Source organism: Phascolarctos cinereus, unplaced genomic scaffold, assembly GCF_003287225.1.
Source record: "Phascolarctos cinereus isolate Bilbo 61053 unplaced genomic scaffold, phaCin_HiC Scaffold_7;HRSCAF=346, whole genome shotgun sequence".
Taxonomy (NCBI): Eukaryota; Metazoa; Chordata; class Mammalia; order Diprotodontia; family Phascolarctidae; genus Phascolarctos; species Phascolarctos cinereus.
Window position 1 is genome coordinate 6,981,065 of NW_027556180.1, and position 11,436 is coordinate 6,992,500.

The window sequence follows — 11,436 nt, forward strand, 5'->3', positions numbered from 1 at the left end:
TTGACATAACATTCTTCTCAACAAACATTCTACAAAATGCATTCCCTGAAAGTATCTAAGTGCACCACGTAGGAGAGTGGTTAGCTCTGGCAGCATGCATCACTCTGCATTTTTGTAATTTATCCTTTGTAAGCCAAAAGGATGGATAATCTTAACAGCCTAGTCTAAGATGCTGAATGTGATAAGATGAAATTTAATAAAGATAAAGTAAAAATCTTACAAATATTTGGCTTCAAAAAACTAATTTGCCACATTCAAGATGGCAGAAATGTGATTATACATCAACATGATGAAAAATAGATTCGGGAGGTTTTAGTGGATGAATTCAAGTATGTATCCAAGGCATTATATGTTAGTCAGAAGAGCTAATGTAAGCTCACAGGATGCATTCATGTCATAGAGGTTTCTGAGGTAGAAAGGAGATTGCAGCCCCTCTGGGATACTGGGCTCGCTTCTCAGAGCAGCTTATAAGACACTCCTTGATAAGGATAGTCAGGATTAGGGGGGGATATTCAGCTTGGAGAAAATAAGATCAGGAGTGTGGGAGAGTGTCAAAGTCACACTGAAGTACTATAAGGGCTTCAACAAGTAAGAGGAATGAATCTTGCTCTGTTTAACTTCAGAAGGCAGAGCAAAGGGTAAGTTATGTGATTGAGGAACATTTAGGATTTAATGTAAGTAAACATTTCTTACCAATTGGAGCTGACCAGACATGGAAGTGCCTGAGAATGTGGGGGGAGAGGGTCTCCCATTACCTGAAGGTTTGTTTTTTCAATTGGAAGCTGAATGGGGAATACTTGTTGGGATACTGTCAAAGGAATTCTTGCTCAGGTCCTTCAAAACCTTTTGTTGCTGTTTCAGCCATTTCTGACTCTTCATGACCCCATTTGAAGTTTTCATGGAAAAGACACTGAAATAGTGTGCGATTTCCTTCTCTGATTTATTTTTACAGATGAGGGAACTAAGGCAGACAGGATTAAGTGACCTGCCCAGGGTCACACAGCTAGTAAAGTGTCTTATGTCAGATTTGAAAGTCTTCCTGACTTTCGGCCTAGGGCTCTATCCACTGCACCACATAGCTTCTCCTTTTCCAACTCCAGAGATCTCTATTTATGGATATCTTAATTATTAAATTTATCATCATCATCAGCATCATCATCATATGTTTGCCCTGAGCTTTATTGCCTTTTCTTATGGTCTTTAAAACAACTCTACACTCAAAGTACATATAACATATAGAGATAGATAGATAGATAGATAGATAGATAGATAGATAGATAGATAGATAAATAGATAGATAGATAGATAGATATAATGCAGATATAGAAATTTCTCTTTTTTTTCTCTTGGTATTGTTTTGTTTAAGTCTTCCACAGTTTTTTTTTTAATTCTGCACAATTGCCATTCATTGTGGCAACACTTTTTTCAAGAAATTATTTCTATGTATTTGTTTCTGGTTTTTTTCCCCTCTTTTAAATGTCAGTAGCATAAAAAAACTACTCGTTCAGATGATCCTGTTCTTCTCACTGCCTCAGAACATGATGGTGACGCTCAGGTTTAGCTGAGGTACACCATGGTGGCTGCTGCCTTGTTGGAGTGGTCTCACCAGCAGTGTGTGGCACTATGGGCTGCTGTGCCCCCTAGCAGGGTCCTTGTACAAGGGCCTTCCCGAGGGCAGCCCCGGGGCGAGGGAGGGAGGGGGCATTCCCTTAAGGCTTCTTTTCCCTTGATCTGTTTAGCAGTTTCCTCCACCTTGGCTGGACCCCCTAAGAGACTACTGAAGTTTGCCATAAAGTTGTATTATCATGGCATCCAGAGAATGGGATAAATTATCTAGATTGAGAGAACATAGTGAGATGAGAGGGAGAATGAACCTCAATCACAAGGCTAAGAGAAGAAAATTGAAATGAAGAGTTAAAAAAAAAAGAAAGAAAATCTATCCCACAGATCTTGTAATAAATTGTCCCCATTTCCCAAGAACATATGCACTGCTCATAAAAGGGGTCAAAGTCGAGTGCCTTCTCAGCAAAGAGCCATTCTGATGGCTTGCTGATTGTCATAAAAGGCAATGCTGTCCCCATTTTGCAGGAGGGGATTCTGAACATTGCACACTCCAGTCAGATTAATTTCACTGGACAAGTTACAGGCGGAAGTAATATACCATTTTTAATGGCCAGACCAGGCAAAAGGATGACCTGCCTTCTGTAAATTGATTTCCATCGGGCTTTTTGTTTCATTCTAATTGATTGTGGAGAGTATTGCAGTTAACAGCCATGATTTTACAATACGATTTAAGTCACCCAAAGAAGCCACTCTTTGCATGACAATGGAAGGACTTTGACCAGAGAGGGAAGGGCAAAAAAAAAAATATCATTACAGTTATGCATTTCAAATGCTCAGGTATAGCCAGAAAACAAAGGTTTTGTGAGCATTATAGATATGTCTTACAACACAGGACTTAGAGCTGTAGGTCCTTCAAGCATCCATGATTTTATCAGTATGGACAACAAACTGCAAACTTCTCTGGGATCTGGTAAATGAACCTCAATAATACCTAATAATAATAATAGTTTTCATTTACATAATGGTTCAATTTGTGCAAAGGGCTTTATGTATGTCATCTCATAAGATCTTTTTAATAACCCTGCGAAGCAGGTGCTATTACTATTCCTATTTTACAGATGAGGAAGTGAAGCAGTAAGAGTCTGAGGAAGAATTCAAACTCAGATCTTCCCAAATCAAACCCAGCACTCTCTAAACAGTACTGTTATTTGCCCTCAAAAGTGAGTGAGGCTGAAAATCCCTTCCAACTAAGTGGCAAGCTTCTAGGAACTTAAGTAGGCAGATTTTTTGGATACCAGAAATGGCAGAAACCTGGCCCGAGTGGAAAAAAGGAAGTGGAAAGTGGAAAAGTGGAAAGTGCAAAAACATCATGATTCTCTGTAGTGTGTCTGCTCTAGTTCCGTTTCTTTATGAAGTCTAGAATTTAGGGGACTCCCACATAGGCTGCTAGACCATAGGATCACAGCACTTTAAGCTAGAATGGAATTTGCAAATCAGCTAGTTCACTTTTGTCTTTATCAGTGGACAATAAGGAACTTGCCCAAGGTGTTACAATTAGTAGGTTATCAAAGCCATGACTTCAAAGTGCTTCTCCTCTGATTCCAAATACAGTGAACTTTCCTTTACAGGAAGACATTTTTTTCCCCTTGGGTCATTTTGGTCCTTCACCAGCCATTTGGGTTAATAACAAAATTATCTAATTCCATTTGCCAATGTGGGGATTTGTGAATAAGAAACTGAATTCTAGGGAATACAGCTGGTCAATGTGAGTCTGCAAACAGTCACTCCATTGTCACATGTCAATTGCACAAACAAAATTAACAATCCACCTTTCCAAATTTGGGAAGTGATGTTCCTGTAGCAACTTGGTTTTCTTTTATTTTGTTTTCCCCCTTTTCTTGAAAGATATGACAGATGCTCCACCACTCAGATTTTAGGGGCTACTCTCTGAGTTGGTGATTCTAGTGGTATTCTGAGCTCAGTTCATTGATTTCTGGGCAGAACTTTAGTCAATTAACTGGAAGCCTACTCTTAAGGTGGCCACTAAAGAGTAACTCTCTATGACTGAATACACAGCATTCAGTTTCTGGAATTTCAGGGTTCCCACCCTGTGTTGTGCTGGAAATAGTTTGCACTGAGGATACAAAAAGCATTCATTGAGTATCTGAAATGTTTGTTTATTGGATAAATCTAGCACCATGTTAGATACACAGGGCACCCGAAGAGGACATTGAAAGCAGAAGGCAGTGAAGGCCGCAATGAAAGAATGCAAAATGTCAGTCTGCTTCTGTGTGGCGATTATTTTAGCATTATGCTCCAGGGACCTGAGGTTCTTCAGGCCTGGGCCTGGAGTCAAGATGTGGATGCAAATAAACTTACTAGCTGGGGAACTCTGATCAAGTGCCTTAACCAGCATGCCTCAGTTCAGTCAACTGTAAAATAGTAACAATAATAACACCTACATCCCAGGATTGCGGTGCAGATCTGATGAGCTATTTGGAAAAGCACTTAGAGCTGCTCCTGGCACATAGTAGGCACTTAGTAAATGCTTATTTTTTTCCTCTTCCTTCCCTTCCTTCCTTCCTCTCTTCCTTCCTTCCTTCCTTCCTTCCTTCCATCATCTCTTCCTTCCTTCCTTCCTCTCTTCCTTCCTTCCTCCCTCCCTTCCTTCCTTCCTTCCTTCCTTCCTTCCTTCCTTCCTTCCTTCCTTCCTTCCTTCCTTCCTTCCTTCCTTCCTTCCTTCCTTCCTCTATTGCTTCCTCCCTTCCTTCCTTCTTTCCTTCAGTTTGTTCAGATGTAAAACAAAGGAGCTTGTAATTGTTGCACACAAATGAATCTAAATGGAACGTCAATGTGGCCAACAAAACAACAAATATGAAGAAGTCAGAGAATCACGGGAAGATGTGATAGGACAGACACCAAAGCAAGCCAGACGAGGAAAATAAGATATAAGCAGTGACAACAATATAACTGAAAGAATGAAATCATAAACCTGAACCCTGCCTAATTAAAAATAGCCAAAGCGGCCCCAGAGAAGAGTGGAAACAAGTCTGTGTGCGACTCTCTTGTTGTTGCAAGGCAAGGAGATCATGGATAAGGCACATCCCATACATTTTCACCCATTATTGATATGATTGTTGGCACAATACTTGGCCCACAGCAGGTGTTTAATAAATATTTGTTCACTCGATGTGGTTTGTTTTATCTGATTTTTTGGAAATCCTTTTTTAAAATGTTTTCTCTAGTGAATGAATATGATATAAAAATAAAGCTCTCAACAATGTGTTTTTCTTTTAAATTAAGGGGTTCACCTAATGTACCTCTAGAGCCCCTCCCTTTTACTTTCACCGAAAATCCACAAGATGAATCATTTGCTAAGCTTTGCTTTGTGTGGGGGTAGGAATGACCTCACTTTGCTGACAAAGTGTTTCATCGCTTACATCAACCAGTCAAGAACCTGGGTCATTGGCAGTTTAGGAACACGCTCTATCAGGGTGGATCTCAAGCTGTCTGTGACTCTGGTGATCAGATTAAGAGAGCTGCCTAAGACTCGGAGAGGTTAAAGGACTTCCACGTGGCCACAAAGCTGCATGGCAAAGGCATGAAAAGAATCCAGACCTCCCTGAGAAGAGTTCGGGGGTCCGCTTGTCTGTGATGACACCACCTTGACTTTGTTCCCCATCCGACATATGAAAACAACAGGGACAACACACACTGCGGGTGTGACTCTATCAGATCTAGCAAATGTCAAAGCCCTTTGCTTTTCTCATCTCGCGTGAAGCTCGGGCTTCTGCGGGCGGGCAGGCGCTGCTGGTTTTCCCACTTTCCTAAGAGAGACAATGAGCACCCTGCGCAGAGACCAACAGTTATTGAATGCCTGAGTGTGGATTGGGATCTCAGGTCCTCATAACTTCTCTACCCACCACCCTACACTGCCTCTGCTGTATATATGCATCATGTTAAATTTGCAAAGTGTGTGACACCATCAGTGCATTTGTCCAGAAACACCGAACCTGGTGCCTGACCCCAAGAAATCACTCGACACCTGCTTATCAGCTGACCGACACTCACAGGCCGCCCCGAGACAGCGCATGCTGAGGATGTTTGGAAAAGCGGAAGCAGAGTGCTGGTTTGCTTACCATGTACCAGTTGATATTTGGCTTAACACTGGGAGGAAAAAATCCCCTTATGTTTGGACACTTTACAATCTGCAGGGTATGTTGCAGATATATATATTCCGTGGGCACCGTCATTGCTGATTTGAAACAGTTGTCTTTCTGAATGACTTCCAATGGAAAGGCTACTTTGCTGCAGTATGTAGTATTTCTGAAGAAGAGAGAAAGAAGGGAGACAACCGTTAGGTGGGTCTGACTGGCGGCCGAGGCCAGGGACACTTGCTATCTGCACATGAGACAGCGCGGCTCTGGAGGGGAATCATGTACTGAGACACTTTACTCAATAGAAAGGTCCTCAGAAAAGCACCAGGCCAGCCTCCAGGCAAACAGCAATCCCCAAAGACAACAGAGCATCCAGTCTTTGCTTGAAGCCCTCCAGTAAGTGGGAGCTCACTACCATATTAGCCAGTCCACAGTACATTTGGACAACTCAGACTATTAGAGCATTGTTTTTCCTCCTATCAACCATAAATCTGCCTCTTTCCAGCTTTCTACCATTTCTCCTCATTTGGCCTCTAGGGACCAAGCCAAATGTGTCAATGCTATACTCCATCGGACAGCCTTTCAAGCATTAAAGATAGCAACCATCTTCTTGCTGAGCTTCTGTTCCAGGTTAAACACTGCTGTTCTTGCAATGGACTCTCATGTGGCTGGACTGCCAAGTCTTTCACCATCTTCGTGACATTTCTCTGGCTTCCTTTCACCTTATTAATATTCTCACTACAATGTGGTGCCATGATTTGACCTAAAGGCTTGGTAGAAGACTGGTAAGCAGCCAGGTAGGTAGACAGATAAGAAAGGAGGCAGGCAGGCAGGCAGGCAGGCAGGAAGGAAGGAAGGAAGGAAGGAAGGAAGGAAGGAAGGAAGGAAAAAAAATTGCCTTCCTGCTGTTAATAGCATCAACTACTATTTGCCTGGGCAATATATCAGGTATGTTTTTAGCTGCAGCTGGGCCTCTAGGCAGTTAGACGTCACAGTAGATACAGGGCTGAGCCTGGAATCAGGAAGACCTGAGGTCAAATTAAGACTCAGGCACTTACTGGGTGTGTGAATCTAGGCAAGTCCCTTAACCTCTGTTTCAGTTTCCTTATTTGTAAAATGAGGGTAATAACAGCATTGACCTCCGAGGCTGTTTGAGGATTAAATGGGATGTTTGTTTTGGCTTTAAAATGTTGTTTTAGCTTGGTGCTTGCAACATATTCGACACTTAATAATTGTTTATTTCCTTTCTCCTCTCTTCTCCCCCTTTCCTTCTTTGTTTCTTCCCTCCCTCTTTCCTTCTCTACCTCCTTTTCCTTTCCCCCTTCTTCCCTCCCTTCCTTCCTCCTTCCCTCCCTTCTTTTCTTCCTCCTTTCTTCCTTTCTTCTCTTCCTCCCTCTCTTCCTCCCTTCCTCCCTTCCCTCCTTCCTTTCTCCCTCCCTCCCTCCCTTCCCATATCACAGAAAAGGAAAATTGGAACCAGAGACATTAAATGATCTGTCCAACATCACACAGTAAGTAAGAGTTTAGCACCAGGGTTTGTAATCAGTTCTTCTGACTCCAAATGAAGTCCTTTGCACTATGGGAAAGGGCTACAGACAAACATGGGGATGCTGAGAAACCTGGAGCAGGGCAGTGGGGACAGTGAAACTGTGAGCGAGGCTGCAGGAGCCAACTGGAAGTTGGAGGCCATGCTCTCACTCTCAGGCTGCCAAGACAGCTTGTTTTTTGTTTGTGTGTTTTGGTTTGTTTTGGTTATTGTAGCGTGTGTGTGTGTGTGTGTGTGTGTGTGTGTGTGTGTGTGTGTTGGTACATTCAATAGTGTGCTGCCTCTGTGAATACAGGGCAGAGTACAGGCAGGGATAGCTCTTTGCCCCCGCTCTTGGCCATATCCCATCACCCGGCCCCTCCCAACCCTACAAGGCTGGGCTCCCACAGGCTCCTTCTCACTTGTTCATCTCCTCCCTCCTGCTCCCCATATGTCTCATCCAGAGACAGCATCACCCTAGCAACCTCCCCCACCTTAGCATGCAGGTGTAGTTGCCCGTGTCATTGAGCAGAGTGGGCCGGAACCAAATGAGGTCCTTCTCCTTGCTGATCCGGTTGTCAGGGAGACGGAAGTTGATAGGCTCTTCCAGGTCCTGGTCCTGCCCAATCCAATACCAGATGAGGGTTAGGCCGGCTGAGTGGGCCGTGCTATAGTTAAACTTTAAGTAGTGTTCAAAGAGTGGGCACTGGATATAGGCCGGCTCCCCCTCGTACACCTGGGTCTGCTTTGTGGTGTCCAGACCCCAGTCATCGCAGCGCTCTGGAAGAAAGAGGGAGATGGGATTTATTCCATGCCAAGACATCCCACTTCTGGACCAGCCTGGGCTGCAGCTTCTGCCTGGCAAATCTGCAGGTCACACAACCTTTCATGAAAATATTAGTGAATAAGGTATGCAAAAGATTGAAAACTTGAAATGTATTCCTGATGCATATACTAAAGGTCTTAAATACTCACTAAGTGTGTAACATTTTACAGTTTCTGACATTTGGAGAGAAAAGCAAGGCCATTACCATGCCATGAAGGACAGAAGGAAGACTTATTTGTTTTCCAAAGAAAATTTGTATTTTACATCTGCTTATTCTTCAGTCTGTGCTATTGCAGAGAGCGCCTCCCTGAAGGCCCATGGGCGTGGCCAGTATAAGCAGAGCTGAAAGATACCACAGACTCAAGATTTCTCCGAGGCCAGGCATGGCCAGAAAAATGAGGACTGATGTATTTGAAGAATGTGAGCTAATTTATTTGCTTTTTACCCAAACTCCTGAAATTAAAAGTCTAGTTGTTAAAAATGGACATCACCATGGCCCTTTGCGAATCAGTTTTTAAAGGTTGACTTTGCCCCCCGTAGGTTGAATACAATGACATGAACTGACACAGCCACCTTATGTCAAAGTCCTTTTGTTGAAGGCTTTTTTTAAAATTAGGTAGGTTGCACAATGAATAGGGTGTTGAACTTGGAGTCAGAAAGATCCAAGTTCAAATTCTGACATGGACACTCACTCATCTATTTAAGATGATCTTTGGAAAATCATTCTCTACCCATCTGGAAAATGGGGATAATAATGGATAGTAATAGTCCCTACCTCTCAACATTGTTGTGAGAATAAAATTAGATACTGTTTGTAAAGCAATGTGTGTACATACATTTGTGATATGTATACATATACTTCTATAAATGTGTACATATAAGACTATACAAATATATGCATGTATTCTTGTTATTCAGTCATTTGTTGTTTCTAAGTGACCCCATTTGGGGTTTTCTTGGCAGAGATAGAAGAGTGGTTGGCCATTTCCTTCTCCAGCTAATTTTACAGATGAGGAAACTGAGGCAGACAAGGTGGCTTATCTGGGGGGTCACAAAGTCAGAGGGAATAAGAGGCAGGATTTGACATCTGGTCTTTTGTACTCTAAGGCCAGCTTTCTTTCCACTACTATGCTCCACTGTCTTTCGGGTGAATACACATGACAGCTTAGCAAAAATTCTAACACAATGAGTCAGATATTTTCACTGCCAACATGGGGGACCTAAAACACGGTGATTCAATCACTGCCAAGCTCGTGGCTCTGGTGACTGGAGATGTAGGTAAGAATCTGAGAGTGCCTGAAGCAAAGTTGAGGGGGATGGATGCAGAGGACCATCACTTTCTTGGATATGGTCCGTAGGAACTGAGCGAGCACCAGTAGGTGAAGTGTGAAGTTCAGACTTCTGGGAAAGCAGAAAGACCTGAAAGTCCTAGGAGTGGGAAAGAGAGAGGTAGAGTTATCCTGGTCCGTTATACTCTCCTAGTAAGCCCTTGGAAGGGCCTCAAGTTGGGAGAGGAATGGGATCCTCTTGACTCCTTGATGTAGCCACAAAGGACAACCTCAAGTAGCATGGCTAGGGTTGGGGGTGGTGGAAGGCAGGCACAGTGATGGAGGAAATATGTGGGACCATATCATTCTTCCAAAAAACCTGTAAAGTCATTGCTATTTGTTAATACCCTAATGTGACAGATAAAGAAACTGAGGCTGAGAGGTTAGTTACTTGTCCAGAATCACACAGCTACTATCTGTCTGAGGCTAATACCTGAAGACCTGAGACCTCAGGTCTGCAGAAGTTGATGGACAGCATTTTATCTACTATGTAAAACTTGATGTCTCCTCATGTTGCCACCACCATTCCAAAAGTCAGAAAAAAAGACTTGGGGAAAACCAGGCCATGTATTTTAGAAAATCCTTATTGAAACATAAATATTAACAAATGAATAGGGCTAGGAACAAATGAGCTTCATAAAGTCAAGAAGGCAAGACACATTTATTAATCGCTTACTGTCTGAGTTTAAAAGTTTCAAAGCCATTTACAGATACTGTCTCATTTGATCCTTACAGAAACCTCATAAAATAAAAGTCAGAAGAATAATTATTTAATCATAATCATAATCATATAATGGTAAAGTATCATTATTCAATTAAATAATAATCCATTTTCCAAATGAGGAAACTGAGGGCTGACATTAAATGGTTCAAGGGTAACACAGTAAGTGTCAAAAGCAGGATTTGAACCAGGGGCTTTCTATTCCCAGATACAACTATAGCATGAAGAACAGTCATTTAATCTGTCTATTGGTATTTACTGAGGGCCTCATGTGTGCCCAGCATGGTACTACACGCCATGGGGGACATGATGAAAGCCCATCTCTGGGGGATCTCCTTGCTGGCAGCTAAGTGGCATCCTGGATAGAGCATTGGACCTCTTGTCAGGAAGACTGAAATTCCAATGCAGCCTCAGATACTTCTTACCTGTCTGCCCCTGGGCAAGTGACTTCATCTCTGTCTGCCTCAGTTTTCTCAAATGTAAAATGAGGATAATAATATCTTCTACCTCCCAGAGTTACTGTGAGGGTCCAATAAAATATTTGCAAGTTGCTAAGCACAATGCCTGTAACATAGTAGGTGCTCAATAAATGCTCATCCAATGTGGAACTATGCCTAAAAGGCTATAAAACTGTGCATACCCTTTGATCCAGCAATACTATTATTATGTATGCATGCCAAAGAGATCACAAAAAAGGGGAAAGGACCCACATGTACAAATATATTGATAGCAGCTTTTTTGTGATGGCCAAGAATGGGAAATTGAGGAAATGCCCATACATTGGGAATGGCTGTACAAGTTGTGGGATATGAATGTAATGGAATATTATATTCCATAAGAAATGATGAGCAGGCTGACTTCAGACAAACCTAGAAAGACATGCATGAACTGATGCTGAGTGCAGCGAATAGAACCAAGAGAACACTGTACATGGTAAGAGCAACACTGTGGGATGACTGATTTGGTAGACGTGGCTCTTCTCAGCAACGCAATGATCTAAGCCATCTCCAGAGGCCTCATGATGGACAACGCTGTCCACACCCAGAGAAAGAGCCGTGGAGTCTGAAGGCAGACGGAAGCCGATGGTTTTCACTTGTTGTTTTTGTTGCTGCTGCTTTTTTTCTTTCTCGTGGCTTTTCCCTTTTGTTCTGATTCTTCTTTCACAACATGACTAATGTGAAGTATGTTTCACATGATTGCCCATGTATAGTCTATAGCAGATCGCTTACTGTCTTGGGAAGGAGGGAGGAGAGGGGGGACATTTAGAACTCAAAATCCTACAAAAGTGAAAGTTTAAAACGAAAAATAACCTGATT

General features: G+C 42.5%; 1 protein-coding gene and 1 long non-coding RNA gene across 2 annotated transcripts in view; one reads left to right on the forward strand and one right to left on the reverse strand.

Annotated features, from left to right (window-relative positions):
• Nucleotides 1-11,436, reverse strand: part of IL1RAP (interleukin 1 receptor accessory protein) — a 134,828-nt gene that overhangs the window by 55,803 nt on the left and 67,589 nt on the right. The window contains 2 exon segments of the mRNA XM_020964737.2: nucleotides 5,703-5,889; nucleotides 7,740-8,025. Coding sequence (XP_020820396.1) covers nucleotides 5,703-5,889; nucleotides 7,740-8,025 — 473 coding nt within the window.
• LOC110193130 (uncharacterized) lies at nucleotides 8,023-8,561 on the forward strand. Its single transcript, XR_002320375.2, has 2 exons — nucleotides 8,023-8,154; nucleotides 8,242-8,561. It is a non-coding gene; the product is annotated as an uncharacterized LOC110193130 (long non-coding RNA).